This window comes from Mesoplodon densirostris, chromosome 1, assembly GCF_025265405.1.
Source record: "Mesoplodon densirostris isolate mMesDen1 chromosome 1, mMesDen1 primary haplotype, whole genome shotgun sequence".
NCBI lineage: Eukaryota > Metazoa > Chordata > Mammalia > Artiodactyla > Ziphiidae > Mesoplodon > Mesoplodon densirostris.
The window spans coordinates 93,973,746-93,989,117 of NC_082661.1; the positions used below are offsets into that span (position 1 = coordinate 93,973,746).

The 15,372-nt window shown below is 48.3% G+C and overlaps 1 protein-coding gene across 7 annotated transcripts in view; it reads left to right on the forward strand.

The window, feature by feature from the left end:
• The window catches only part of JADE1 (jade family PHD finger 1), a 55,878-nt gene that overhangs the window by 20,655 nt on the left and 19,851 nt on the right, over nucleotides 1–15,372 (forward strand). For all 7 annotated transcript variants that reach the window (XM_060105916.1, XM_060105932.1, XM_060105925.1 and 4 more), the window contains exons 3-6: nucleotides 6,155–6,240; nucleotides 9,302–9,459; nucleotides 11,433–11,620; nucleotides 14,144–14,355. In XM_060105916.1, the coding sequence (XP_059961899.1) occupies nucleotides 6,155–6,240; nucleotides 9,302–9,459; nucleotides 11,433–11,620; nucleotides 14,144–14,355 (644 nt within the window). The remainder of the gene's footprint in view (nucleotides 1–6,154; nucleotides 6,241–9,301; nucleotides 9,460–11,432; nucleotides 11,621–14,143; nucleotides 14,356–15,372) is intronic.

The window sequence follows — 15,372 nt, forward strand, 5'->3', positions numbered from 1 at the left end:
AGTCTGGAATCTAATTCTGTCTCCGAGTCAGAATTGAGTTGAATTCTTGGACACGCTGCTGGCGTCTGACAGTTGCTTGTTGGTGTGGGGAAGCTTCCACAAGCACGTGTTGGAATTAGGTCTGGGAACCATTTTCACCTGCCTAATGCCCTAAATTTCAGGGCTGTGTTGACCTCCCTGTGGGAAGGCCTGGCGTGTGGCGAGGGGTCTGGGGCCAGGCACCTTGTGAGGCCCCTGCCTGGTCTCCCGGTTTTCACACCTGCGCTGACCCTGAAACACTTCTGTCTTCTTCAGTTATCCAGCCAGCTTCTGCTTCATCACTGGTGATAACGAAGGCACAGAGAATAGCTGAGTAAAATTCAAACCTACTAATTCTGCACTTAGTAATGCAGGTCGATGAGTGGCAAACATGAAGATTTGTGAGGACTTTTGTTTTTCTGGGCTCTCTCCAGCTTACAGATAAAAAATGAAGAAAGACCAGAATTTTTAGTGGATGAAACATACTTTCTGCTTTGGACCCTTTATGTTACATTTTTTAATAACTTGCTGTCATTTTTTTTGGTTTGGCTGTGCTTGGTTTCCTTCATGGCAAGTCTTTGGTGGTTTCTCTTTTGCATAAAAGTTAACTCTGCATCCACTTCTCTTCCTGTTTGACTGTACCTTTAATTTGCTCCTTTCCCCCCATCAGTTGCATCTTGTGACACCGCAGAGTTGTGTAGGAATTCTTGAAATGTGGAATTTTTGGCTCAAGTACTGCAGAATGTGGGCTGTACCCGTGTCTCCTCCAGGCACATGGAGATGGCTTTACCCCTTTTCAAACCCGACTTGTGGCTTGTCCTTGACATTGATGGGCAGAGCATCATCTTGGGCTTGAGGAGTAATTAGCACAGCATGATCTGGTCTGTGGCCTTGGACTTAACAGAAGGGCTGGGTGACCATGAAACATTGTGTCAGCTGGTCAAAGGCCCAAGTGTGTTGAAACATTCCTGGGCCAGTTCTCTTAATGTACCCTATTAAGCTTTGTTTTTTGGAAGGTGGAAGTGAGTTGGACGGTTAGAGCTAAGCCATGCTGGGATGGAAGGGCTGGACTGTGGGAGACATGGGGTCAGACCCTGATGGAAACAGCAGTGGTGTGAGAGGCTTGTCTTCTATCATGCAGTTCAAGCAAAGAGAACTACATTACATGTGTTTTCTTCTTGCAGATAGGGCTTTCCAGAGCACCACTTTACTGGCACAGGGCTGGCCTTGCCTTGCTCTCTCCAGTCTGCTCTGTTGTGGTGACACCAGCTGGCCTGCAGGGTTCCACCCTTGCTGGTCCTGAGCACCTTCCTTTGTTAAGTTGGTTTAACACTCCTGAAGACACGAGAGTAGTGTTTAGCATCTAGAAGCGGGGTCTGAGACACAGGAGATTCGGCATTTGGTCAGTGGTGAGGTTCTTTTGTAGTTTGCATTTGTGGTGATGTGAGCAGCCACCCAGGCTGCCATTCATTCTCATTTCTGAACCTTTCATGCGCTGCACCACCTGGGAGGCTTAACACACACGAACTACCAAATGTCGGAGGTGTGTGCAATATGTATTAGATTTACTCTTGAGGGTTTTTCCTTATTTTAGATCTAGGGCAAGACAGCATGACTATTTTTAATATTTCAAAGGAGAGTGTTCGAGATAAATGCATAACAGCACCAGAAAGCAGGGTTCGTAATGCAGTGCACGCACAGGATCCACGCTCATGATGCTGTGACCTGTGAGCCTTCTATAGCTTTTATTATTCCCCCCACATTTCTGTTTTAAGGGAAGTTGGGGATAGTAAAACAAAGCAAGGGTTTGTTTTCTGTTAATTCTTCTCAGTGTTTCATGGATATTAATTGTTTGATACTCAAACAGCATATATGTCAAGAATTTAAAAGTCACGTACATTTGTCACTAGAGTGGACTTAACTTTAGGTAGTAATATCTTGTGTGTGGGCAATAAAATAATTTTAGATATTATTGCCAAATTTTTAGAGTTCCTAACTTCTCCTGAAAGCAACAAGAAAATAAAACAAAATTTTGCTTGCCATATTCTTTTTTTTTTTTTTTTTTTTTTTTTTTACGGTACACGGGCCTCTCACCGCTGCGGCCTCTCCTGTTGCGGAGCACAGGCTCCGGACGCGCAGGCTCAGCGGCCATGGCTCACGGGCCCAGCCGTTCCGTGGCATGTGGGATCCTCCCGGACCGGGGCACGAACCCGTGTCCCCTGCATCGGCAGGCGGACTCCCAACCACTGCGCCACCAGGGAAGCCCCACTTGCCATATTCTTAATTTAGCTTGTCATTAAATGTTAGCATTCTGAAAACAACAAAATGCAGCACCAACCCAGCATAATCTTAGCATGTGGTTTTTAAGAACTAACAAGTGGCCAGTGTTTTACTATAGTGTAAATCAGAATCTCCCAGTCCTTTTGGTGTTTGAAATACTCTAATTTCTGGTTTAAAATTTTTTTTCCTCCAACATACTTTAAAAAAAAATGTTCTGTGACATAACTTTTTAAAATTAAAATGGGTGCAAATTATTTTTGCTTGGATAATATTCTGGGAAGTATCCAGAGGGAACATGGATGAGGGAGGAGAACTGGCGTAGGAACGTCAAGGCACTTGCTTGGAGTCTCCTGTGGACTTGCCGTGGATCTGTTTGTAGATGGAGGTGTGTTCCAGTCAGGAAGCAGTGCCCCCGCCATGCTGTCTTTAAAGGCATTAGTGCTTTGTTTTCCATGGCCTCATCTTCCTCGAGCTCAAAAGCATGTCTTCTAATAGGTGAAACAGAGCCACCTTCGGCTCTTGAGTTACAGTCCCAAACAACGACGCTGTGTTTTTGTTCACTTAAAGACTTTTTTAAAAAAAAAAATTGAGGATCTGCTGTGTGCACAGCACTGACTTAGGTATACTGTATGTTGTAAATAGTTATTACACAGTTTTAAAGTGAATTAGAAGGAGGAAATCACCATCAACAACTGTCTGCTGCTGGACGTGGGAGGATCCAGTTTCTCACTGTTCAGCAGCAAAGTCTAGGTTTTACACAAACCACCTGTGTAGGGTAGAACGGAGCATTTTCTTTTCCTTTACTGTTAATGTTAACTTTAATGTTAATGTATAGGATAAAACGGAGCATTTTCTTTTCCTTTACTGTTAATGGATGGTAGAAGATCAATTATTTTCTGCACACATTTAAAGTTGTACACTTTGATACATTTTGACATGTTTACACCCATGAAATCATAAAGCTCATGATAATCCTTCTCTTCCCACTTTCCCCAGTCAACCTCTGATCTACTCTCTGTCACTATAGATTAGTTTATATTTTCCAGAGTTTTATATAAATGGAATAATACAATACATACTCTTTTTATCTTTTCACTCCACATAATTATTCCTACATTCATCCGTGTTGTGTGTATCAACAGCTCGTTCTTTTTTATTGCTGGGTAGTATTCCATGGTGTGGATATGCCACTGTTTGTTTATTCATTCACTCTGTCGGTGGATGCTTGGGTGGTTCTATAAATAAGCTAAGAACATTCCTTATGTCAGTGATAATTTAAACTTAGCTTTTCCCCCAGTCTTTCCCTTTCTGCAAAGTGAGTTTAATAAGATTAATTTTTCTCTTCCTCTTTTTGCATTAGGCAAATTAAAGGAAGAGGAACAGACTTTATGGGTGGACCAGAATTTCTCTTGGGTAATACAGTCAGATACCAAATTTGTAGCATTTTTGAATATCTGTTTTTAAAAGCAGGCAACATTTTTCAAGAATATAAAAGCAGCCCTGGAAAAAGTTTCTAAATGATTGCCATTACTTGGATGTGTCCTATGCCAGCAAAGCTGCAAGCTTCCTGGCAACCTTGGAAACTACCCTGGAGGGATCCTGACAGATCCCCAAAAGGGCAAAAGAGGGTCGTAAAACTTAAGAATGCATGAATTTGTTGTTGCTGCTTTAACTCTGAAAGTGTTTGACATAAGCGTTTGTGTCCCCCCGACCCCATGTTAGTTATTGAAGTACAGCAATGGAATGGTTTAAAATTTCTTGTCATTTATAACCCTGTACATAGTGATGCACAGTAAAGGGGGCATCCCTGTCTGCCCTGCACCTCTTTGCCCTCCCTGAGGCCTGGGGCCGTCCCGTCTGCAGTTGTCTTGTGCTTTTCCCCGTCTCTTCTTTCCGCCTGTGGGCTGGCCAGACGATGGCCTGCAGGACCGGACGGTGGAAGAGAGGCCTGTCTGGAGACATGAGCTGCCTGGCTGCCTTCCTCACCAGGTTCCTAATTTGGCTTCTGTCTTCCTTTTTCCAATGATGACCAGATTCAGAACTTCCTACAAGTCAGGCTCACCCCAGTGTGCCCAGAATATTTCTTTCAGTGTGGGTGTGAACTTTATTCTTGTTCCTCTAGGAGTCTAAAGAGATATACTTAGGATTGTTTTTTAAAGAAGAATTTTTGAAACTGTTACTGAACAGTGCAGTAGGGTCACCAATAGGAAATCTAATTCTGCTGGCCTAGCAGCAGACAGTCAGTTGACCCAGTAAATAAGCCTCAGGACTGGCCATCAAGGGTAGTGCCCTTCTCTGTCAGAGGGAAGCTTGGCAATCCCCTTTAGTCTCTGTCATTGCAAATCTGATGATAGGCTTATAGGCAGAACCTACTTCTTAATGCCCCCAAGGTCTTAAGGATACTTTGATTCTGTGTCCCTTGTCTCTGGAATCTGTGGAGATAAGGGTTTCCTGTTCTGAGTGGCAAGTGATTTTACTGGTAGAATGGCAGTTCCCTCAGTTTTTAGCTTTTATTTGGGGCGGGGAGTTGTTAATTTCTGGGAAATGGTACAGTTTGTTCACCATGGAGGCAAGTTACTGGGAAGGTAGACAGGTCGTTAGGAGGGCTGTTTCAGATCTCTGGTGTCAGTATGGCACCCACAGACAGGAGGCGGTGGCAGAGGCAGAGAAGAGGAGCTGGGCTCTGAGCTGTTGGGCCGTGGAGTGGATGTGTCCTGAGTGCAGAGAGTCTAGAATGACTCTCTGATTTCGGACTTCAGGTAGAGATGGTGGTGATATGCGTCAAAGTAGGAATAGGAGAGCAGGTTTGAGTAAAATGTCTAGCCCAGTTGCTGTTGTGCTGGGTTGACTGATCTCAGGAACGCCGTGGGCTCGACTGATGTCTGATCTGAAGGTGAACATGGACCTGGTGCTGGGGAGGGAGGTTAGTGTGGGAACGCAGGTCTTACAGTCTCCTGGGCCTGCCAGGTAAGACTGTGGGCGTGGATGGGCGCTCCCCGGGGAGGGCACTGGAGCAAGAAGGTGAGAGAGCTCATGCGTGGAGGACAGGGACCCACAGAGTGGGGACACCAGGAAGGAGAGTTGCCGCTGCGGCTGAGGGAGCGTCTCAGGCAGGGTGGAGCCAGTGCTGCAGAGGGTCTCAGGTGCGAGAGGAGCTCAGACTTGGTGGTGGTTAAGAGACATAGGTGGCCTGGTAGGGCTTCCAGTTTCCATGGCTTGGCGGGGGAGAGACCCCACGACAGAGGATAAGGGCATCTTGTCCTCAGAGCTCAGAAGAGAGCTGACAGGCATTCTCTGGGGAAGCGGAGTAGGCAGTTTTAAAGGTGATTTGGCCGGAGCACCTAGTCTATGGCGGGTCTGAGTTTCCCTTTTTTAGGGATTGCTAAGTTCTTTTGTGGAGTCAAACCTTTTGGGGGATGGCTTTAGGATTTAGTACAACGATGTTAGTGTTTAAAAACTTACTGAAAATTAAAAAAGAAGTTTCTGGATTTATATTTACCAGTGCAAGGCTTTGAACCTCTTAAGAAGTGCAGGCTTGCGGATGAAGAAGGCTCTGCCCGCATGGTGTTCTTGAAAGGCCTCTCCCCTCCGTGAGTTGTACCTGTGATGCAGCAGCCCTGAACACAGTGTGTGCGGAGTGGTCTTGTTGGCCTGCTGTGGGAAGTGAGCGTTTAAATGAGCAATGGGGGTGGAGGAGCTCCAGGGGAGAGAGGAGAGCTCTGGCAGAGCATCGGGCCGTCTCCTGGGGTGGTGCTGAGGGGCGCCTTGCTGAGTCTGGTTAAAAAAAAGAACCCTGTGAAACCCTCAGTGATTTGTGTACTTTTAATTATTCCTATTCGGATATTTGTTTCTTTAGGCCTGTCAACTACTTGGTCACAGAATTCCAGATCCCAGCACAGGAGAAGTTCATGCTCCAGACATGAAGATCGAAAGCCTTCAGAGGTATTTCTTGAATGCTGGCATGACTGTGCATGTCGTACCTGTGTGCATGAGTACATATGGTTGACACACACACCTGGTTGGTTGATATTGGTGTCAGTCTGTGCATTCTTGGGCAAGTTACTTAACCTCTCTGTGCCTCAGTTTCCAAATCTGTAAGATGGGGATAATACAGGTGTTCACCTCGTAGGATTTTTGTGAGAATTAAGTGGGTTAATACCCAGAGGTTAATATGTAGAAGGTGAATCCTGCTCAGTAAATGTTAGCTATTATTATTAATTCTTTTTATTTTTATTTTTTTTCCTTCTCTGTTTCACCTTTGCTGGCTCCCAACAACTTTTCCTGTGGCCTGGAGGTCAGCATGTTCAGCTGCTGCCAGTCACTGCCAGCCTCAAGTTAGTTTTAGTCATGAATTTGTGGCTTGTTTGGCAAAACCCAATGTAATTCTGGGATTTTGTTTAGGGGATTATGCTTAAGGCTTTCTCCCCTTCTTTTGAAATTTGTTTCTCATCTTACATTTCCCTGCTCCCTCACATTTTGTTATTATCTACCTATCTGTCATCTATCTATCCAGAATTATTTTTAGGTGAGTTTCTTTGTGGCTTTTGTTGGTTAGGGGCCCCTCCCACTCCTGAGATCTGTGTTTTCTGAAAACCTTGGACTGGGCTCTGAGGATCTAAGTGATTGAAGGAAAGGCATTTTAGTTTGTCACAGTGTTTAGGTGAGCAGGTTATGGGGAAGAGAGTTTTCGGTCCAGCCCCTTGGTTTTGCACTGCCTCTTAGTGGGATGACTTCAAAGACAGCCTCATCCTGTAGCAACTGAGCAGAGGCCACCATCCATGAGGAACTTCTTCGACGGTAGCGGGGAAGCCGGGGGCGCTGTTTTGAGGAGCGTAGGATTATTTAGTTGTGGAATAACTTTCTCCATGAGGAAGTAGTATATAATATACTTTAGAATTGTGGAAAACCATCCCAGGGGACACTTAAACATTAGATCAGATGTTCATGAGAAGGTGGCCGTTTTATCACCTTGATTTATTCCAGGCCTTTGTACTTTTGAATCTGCAGTGCTGCCTTCCTTTCCTCTGGTATTGGGAGTGACTCTGCTGCTCTTTTTTATCTCTTTAATTCCCTCCACAGCCCCCTCAATACCCTTCTGATGTCCACACTGCACTCCTGTTATTTCAGGGCAGGAATACAGGGTGCTCCAACAGGGAGCTGATAGCTGTGTGAGAGCACCAGTGCCCCGGGTGCAGCTAGAACCCCTCCCAGAGTCGGCACTGGGAAGTGTGGATGGCGCCAGTCTTGTCCTTGACCTGTGTTTTGTTCCAGGGTTGTTGTGTTTTTTTTCTGAGTTGAAATTACTTTATACTTGGAGTGCTAAGGTTGAGCCCTGCTGGGGACTCGGGAGCTCATGTCTGTTTGAGGGCATCTGTTTCAGTCCTTGACCATCCTCATCCAGGTCTCTGAGTGCAGGAATGTTGGGCTGCCTTTTCTCATCTTGTTGCTTCAGTTTGATTTTCCTTCTTCTTGGGCAAAATCCCTTATTTATTACTTATCAGACTTAGTTGGAATGTGTTTTTAACTGATGTGCTTCCTGAAGATGTAGATCTGTGACTTTGTTTGAAAGGACTTTTGGGGGGTCTGGAGGGCATGGCCGACAAAGTTAATGCTCCCTGGGGCATGGGCATCTGCTGCAGGGCTCAGTGCCACAGGGGGGCCTGATCTTGTGCTTTTGTGGGAGGTGCACAGCCAGGTTCTTGCTTGTTACTGGGACTTTAGAGATGAGGAGCGGCAAACTGGGGGAAAGTCAGGCCCCAAATGGCAGGCTGGAGACATGGCCCTCTTATTCAGACACTGCCTCAGACTTGGTTACGGTGAAGTTCATTAAAGTGATCACCAGCCTGAAAAGCCACCAGGAAAAAACAAATACGGACCTATTAGCAGGCATATAATGTGAACTGTGCTTAGCAGCACAAGAAAGAACTCCCTGTCCCAAGAAGAGAGAGTTCAGCATTGTGACTTGTGTAAACAGAGAGTGTAGCTTACAGATGCAGGCACACTTGGTGCCAAATACAACTTTGGGCCAGCGCTAATGCCAGGGTCAGAGCTTCCTCGTGTGGCCCTGAGACAGGAGTGGACTGGGCGCCGGCCGCTTCCCGCCCCACCAGGAGGAGCAGGCACGCGGGGGCCACCTTTGTGGTGCTCCTCTCCTGGCCCCAGATGAGGCCTGAGGGGCCCCCTTGGCCGAGGGGTACTTCTGAGTCTTGTGCATCTGTTTGTGGCAGGGTGAAGAGAGGGTGGTAGCTTGCTTGCTTTCTTCTTTCTTCCTCTCTGTCTCCTCCCCTCCTTCCCTCCTCTCCTTTCCCCACAAATGCTGCTTTCCTAGTAGAAGTTATGCCAGGTGAAGGTGTGCAAACCCATTCTTTACCAACCCATTTTCTACCTTGCCTCCACTGGTGTGCTGTTGCTTGTTTCCCAGATGTTTCCATCCTGTACTCTGCCTGGCTCTAGCCAACCAGGACCCGCCCTCCCCGGACACCTTGCTGTAAGCCCGGGTGCCTGGGCAGGCGGGAGGTGGGGAGAGGCAGTCTGAGTAGAGAAGAGGGATCCCTGGTGGCCCTGGGTTTTGGCTTGGAGTTGTTACATGGTTAGTGGAGTTTTATTTCTTAAACATTTACGAGAAAGTCACCCTTGAGTGAAATATCTCCCTCCAGGGATTTTTTTAGGCATGTGTTTTCAGCAGCCTGCTTGGTGAATCGGGAGTTCTTAGAAGTTTTTCCGGGGACGGCAGCGAGGTTCCTGTGTTGCAGTAGCTGGTGCAGACGTCGCCATCTCTCGGAGCTGGCGAGGGAGGGAGGGCAGTGTGAGCTGCTGCCACCTCCGACCCTGAGCGAGGCCCAGGGCGTGGCAGGCCGAGGGGTTTCCTGTAATAGGTCAGACTGGTTCTCTGTTGAAACAGTGACCTTGTTACGTGGCAGCTCCATGGTTACCCTGCAGCTGCCAGCGCTCTGAATAAGAATGCAAATATCCAATGTCAGTGACCCTTTCTTTCCCTTTCCAGGTGTTTAGGACAGACCTGATCACCGCCATGAAGTTGCATGACTCCTACCAGCTGAACCCGGATGAGTACTATGTGCTGGCAGATCCCTGGAGACAGGAGTGGGAGAAAGGGGTCCAGGTGCCGGTGAGCCCTGGGACCATCCCTCAGCCCGTGGCCAGGTAGACGTGCCCCAGGGGAGGGGTGCCGCCTCTCCCCTGACAGTTGCCTTTCTGCCCCGACAGCCGGGTGCCTGAGAGTAGCAGCAGCGTTTGGGTCAGCAGTGAGGCTTCTGGGGAAAGAGAAATGCAGTAGAAACACACCCCAGGTCCGAAGGTCGTGCTTTTAAGGGCTATGGGCCTCTGAACTTAACATTGCAGCCACCTTGGGAAGGTGCCTCTCTCTTAGAGAGGAAGGTAAATTCCAAGGCTTCCTGGGAAGTGGCTGGCTGGGGGAGGGACATTTGGATGTCTGCACAGCTGTTTCCCCTCCCCTCTGGAGGGCCGCTGTGCTGGAGAGAGGTGTCCGTCGGTTGGGTCCTGCTGTGGTCCCTCACCTCTGGGGGAGGACGGGTGTGAGCAGTCCTGCCAGGTTAGGGTCCTGTGGGCGGGGAGCTTAGCGGAGGAGTGTGTTGATGAGTAGTCCTCGGATGGACTTGGTCTGGTTGCTCTTGGGCTTTCTCTGGATTTACTTCTAACCACTTTTCTCCTTAAGGGTCTTGAGGGTCGGCTCTTCGCTGACCGGCTTCAGCGTGAAGCTGGGCCGGTTTGCTTGTGTCCTCTCCGGCCGGCTCCACTGGCCTTGAGGCTCCTCGCAGGGCGAGGGAGCTGAGTGCCCTCTGTGCTTGGCTGGCAGCCGCCTTTGCCACCGTCGCGTGGTCAGTCACCTGCCTGCTTTGCGAAATGACCTCTTTCACCATTGCCGAGTGTGGACTGAATTTACCCCTTGGCCCTCATCCACATCCTGTCCCTCAGGCACCGGCGGTGGTCGAGTCTGATTATTGTGTTTGGGATCTCGGTGACAAATGTCCCCATAAAGATGCAGGCTGAAATGACCGCTCCGATGCCTCCACAGGTCAGACTTGCAGCCCGTGGAGTGGATGGAGTGTTTCACTGGGCTCTGTAGGAGAAGCACGGTCTGGTTGCCTCAGGGCTGCATCTGGGGCACAGCACCGACTAGCTGTGCAGCACTGGCGACCCCAGTCCAGGGGTTACGAGCCCAGCACAAGACGAGTAAACGCTAACACAGCTCATGGAAGTGTCAGCTGAAACCCTGCCCTTAGTCGAGTAGGACGAATAACTCCCTTAACTGTGCCTGTCTCCGTGTCCTGTAGATAAAGCCACCCTGGCAATCATAAGGTGACGGAAACACCTTGACGGCCTCTTTGGACAGCTGGGTGTTAACGCGAGCTGCCTGCACACCGAGACGTGCAGGTGGAGGGCCGGTGGCCATGTTGTGCTCCCGAGGCCCCTCACTCCCCATCAGCAGTGACTCACCCTCTTCCTGCGCGGACTTTGTTTGGTGGGGGCCAGCACTTCTCCAGGCGTTCCCGGGGCCGGGGCGAGGGTGCAAGTGCAGGAGCGGAGGGGACTTGCGCTCCTCCCTGGGCCCCCAGCTGTGCCGGGAGCATCCCGCCCGTGGCTGGGACTCTCTGGTTCTCAGACTGCTTAGTGATGGACAAGGCCTGAGTTCTAGAACCAGAGGTGACGGGTTTCTCCCCTTGGCTTCCCGGCCTTCTGCTGTGTGTGCCCTGCCGTGTGGCTGCTCTTGCTGCCTCCATGTCCCTGAGAACCCAGGGCTTGGTGGCCTCCAGCAGGGGCGGGCAGGCCTGGTTAGTGGGAGGTGAGGTAATCTTTAACCCTTGACACTGCTGTCACAGCCGGTGGCTGGGCACGGCAGCGTCCTTGGAGGCCACGTGGGCGAGGCTGATTTTGAAGACTTCTGCAGCGATTTCACTTGCATCTATTTCTATTTTAGGGGTTTTAACGACTCCTGCTTTGTTTTGTCAGCGGTGGCGTTAGGGTTTTAACTCTCTGAACCTGGCAGTGACCTAGGTTATGGGGGTTGGAGGTGGAAGCTCGCTTGGGGCCTTCTGGCAGACTTTCTTTCTTGTGGCAGGAAGGGTAACCTGGCTGCCTGTTTTCTTGTTAACCAGGGTCGTGTCTGAAGAGAAGTCCCTCATGTTCATCAGGCCCAAGAAATACATCGTCTCGTCGGGCTCCGAGCCTCCAGAGCTGGGCTACGTTGACATCCGGACGCTGGCCGACAGCGTGTGTCGTTACGATCTCAACGACATGGACGCTGCGTGGCTGGAACTGACCAACGAGGAGTTCAAGGAGATGGGTGAGAGGCGGGGTCTCTGCTGCTTGGTTGCGGATGACGAGCAGCGAGCGCTTGAGGCCTGCGGTTCAGGGGCAATGCCAGCTCCGTCTCGGCCTCAGTCCGGTCTCAGAATCACGGGCTCTTTGTTGGAGGTGTGCGTGTCCAGCTGCGGCAGGTGTGCTGAGAGGGACTCAGTCTGTGTGCGTCTCATGGACAGAGAGGTGGGATCGAGGAGGGGTGTCTTCCACGGGCAGGAAAGCGGGGCTCCCAGTTCCTGCCCTGCCCTACACCCCGCAACCCCGCCAGTTACCTCAAGGGAACTGAGGCCCAGAGAAATGCAGTGCTTCCCCAAGATAACACAAGGGTCTGGTCCACAGCTTCCTGCTCCGGTGTTCTGTTTCTTCCTCCTCCTGCGGTGCTATTCGGATGCCGCCTTCTTCAGCCGTGGCCTGCAGTTTCTCACAGGAAATGCCACTCCAGCCAAGCTCACCGTTTTCCAAACATATCCCTCGTGTTTTCACCTCAGTGATTCCCCTTAAGTCCTTTTCCAAACCTGAGTGCTTTCTCCTCTCACCCCTTGATCGGTCCTGGCTTTCCTTTGGTGAAGCCCTACCTTAGCTGGGTGCCCTGCCCATTGTGATCTTTTCTACAAGTCGGCCATTCTCGTGTATGTACAGCTCAGAGTACCTCGTTTGCTTGCATCTCCTTGTGTCACGACCAGGATGACACTTGGATCTCGGCTCACACACCACTTCTGATTGCTAAGGGTTGCCTGAAGTGTGGTGATGGCAAGTCAGTGAGACCAAGTCTGGGCTTCCTGTGAGAGACGTGAGGATTAATTAGCATTGTGCTGTAGGTCAAGGTCGGGAAGTGGTGGCACAGGCCGTTTATTTGCAGTCTAGCACGTGGTAAATATTTACAGAGTGTTTCATGGTGGATTTCAAAGCCCTGAAGGACTAAGACTTCGTTTGGTATGGATGCCTGAGCCTAGCACAGGGCCTGGCATGTAACCGATGCTGCCATGCATGCTGCTCCCCAGCCTCTGAGTGGGAATGATGGTGTGGACTGAGCTGGGAAAGCCGTTACTCCGATATTTTGATAAAGTAGATTTCCTTCCTTATGGTCCTTGGTTTTAGGTATTAGTGGCCAGGATGTTAGCAGGCTAGGAGGTGGGAGTCTGTTCAGAAGTTTTCAGTGCTCTCTTGGAACTGAATACTATGTTTTAGCTTCATAGACTATAAAATTCTACTTTGTAAAGACAACTGTACACACTGGACTGGCTGGGTGTCCTGTGTTAAGGCAGAGGGACAGAGGGCCAGGGACCGGGGGCTTCGGTGGATGGTCTAGGTGGTGAGTGCTGGGCTTGCTCATCAGACTGCAAGGCAGTGCTGAATACTTTGGCAGGATAAGCGATGCAGTTGTATAACATGTATTGAACGCATGCTTAAAGACGTTTGTCTTAGCTTTTATTGGTCTTTTTAATGGTAAAAATTAATTATAGGGCATAGGACTGTATTTTCAAAGCCAGTGGTGTTTTCAGAACTGGTAGGAGGAATTGAGATGAAACCTCCCGGCCACGCAGAAACGACCTCGTCATGAAATAAGGTTTGAGATGATAGGTGGCTTTTTTGACTATGTGTTTAGGGCTTATCACAGTGTCAGTGCTAATGTGTTCTCCAAGTTTTCAGAAACTTGAAGTGTTAATTATATTTACGATAATGCATATCATTTGTTGTTGGCCCTAACGACACTTCTGTTGTTTCTTGCCAGTTACACGTGTTTGAATAGTTTTTACAAGCTGCTTTTTCTCTCTGCGTGAGTATTTTCATTGTAGGAAGTTTGGAATACGTCCACAAATGGAGGAAAATAAAAGTCTTATCCCCACCACTAGCTGTAACCATACATGGTAACCGCTTGAAGTTTGTTTTTGGCCATTCTTGCATAAGAATGCATTTTCTTTGATTCACCAGGAGCTGTCTGTCTCCTTTGCTTGACGTCCCTTGTGTTTCCGTCTTTCATGTGTCTGACTAACTATGCATCTCAACTTAGTCAATTCAGAGGGTTAGGAGGGATAAACCAGGTAAAAACATTTGAGTGTTCACAGTGAAATCTGTTCTCAGAGCGCCATTTTAAGTAGCAAGAATGGAATGTTTTTTGGAAAAAAATACCCCAACCATAATAGGTGGTCATGGTTTTGAAGTCACTTACATGCTAGTTGTTATATATAATATTGTAATGAAATGACAGTCTAACAACAATATATGCATTTAATATCCTGGAACCCTTTTGGGAATGATCTTTTTACAGCAAGCACTCCATCTTTAGTAAGGAACAAACTGTTGGGTGGAAGTCTCTTTCTGCCTTTGAATTTAAAGACCCTTCCTTGGAAGGGTCTGAGGGACATCCAATAGAACATATTTGGGGGCGCTCAGGATAGATTTGTTTATAATGTTATTTATTCATTGTGCATTTTTATTAGTATAAATAGTATTATATTTATTAATATGGGTTTATTAAAATGGTTTTGTGGCATTTTCCCTCCAGGAATGCCTGAGTTAGATGAATACACCATGGAAAGGGTCCTGGAGGAATTTGAACAGCGATGCTACGATAATATGAATCATGCTATAGAGACTGAAGAAGGCCTGGGGATTGAATATGATGAAGACGTTGTCTGTGACGTCTGCCAGTCGCCTGACGGTGAGGACGGCAATGAGATGGTGTTCTGTGACAAATGCAACATCTGTGTGCACCAGGTATGTGGGCAGCGGGGCCTGGAAGGAGGCCACCTGGGGTGGTTCCTCCAGACAGGGTCCATGAGTTAAAAACGTGTGCCCATCTTTTTGTTCCTGTCAGGTGCTTAGTGTTTGAAGTACTTCTTGTTACTTTTACAACCAGGAGAATAGGATCCTCTGTGGACCTCATTCTTTCTTTGCATAGTGTCTTTATTCCCAGCCACAGAAGTCAGGTTTACTTAGACTGTATGAGACCCTCTGCCCTGCTCTAACACCTGGCTTTATAGCTATTGAGAACACTGGTGGGCAGGGGGCGGGGGGACTCTTGAAAAGGCGGTTAGTTTGCTGTGTTAGTTGCCCTTGCACAAGCTCGATGGCTTAAAATAACAAGAAGTTTATTGTCTTGCTATCTGGAAACTAGAAGTCTGAAATCAAGGCATCGGCAGGGCCATGCTCCCTCTGAAACCTGGAAGGAGAATCCTTCCTCGCCTCTCCTGGCTGTTTGCTGGCAGTTGTTGGCGTTCCTTGGTTTGCAGCTGCACAACGCTGGTCTCTGGCTTTGCCGTCACTTTGTGTCCTCCCCACGCATCTGTGTCTTCACACGTCGCCATCTTCTTGTAAGGACGCCAGTCACGCTGGATGAAGGGCCCACCCTACTCCAGTGTGACCTCATCTTAACTGACTACATCTACTGTGACCCTATTTCCAAATCAGGTCACATTCTGAGGTACTGGGGTTAGGACTTACTTTAACATATACTTTTCGGACACTATTCAACACATAACATTTGCTAACATGTTAGTATATAAACTGAGCCCTTGAACAAGAGGAAAGGGTCCCCTTTTCTTGAAAGTTATTTCCTGTCCTCCGTGATGTCGAGAGGATTTGGCGGTTGCTTCAGTAAGGTTGGGTACTGGGTAATTTAAAAAGCTTGGGAGAATCTTAGTCTTGACCCTTACCTCTTTCATTTATTTTTTAATGCAATAATGAAGTAATTTGTATTTCTGTGGGGACATGTGTTCACATGCACTCTTTAGT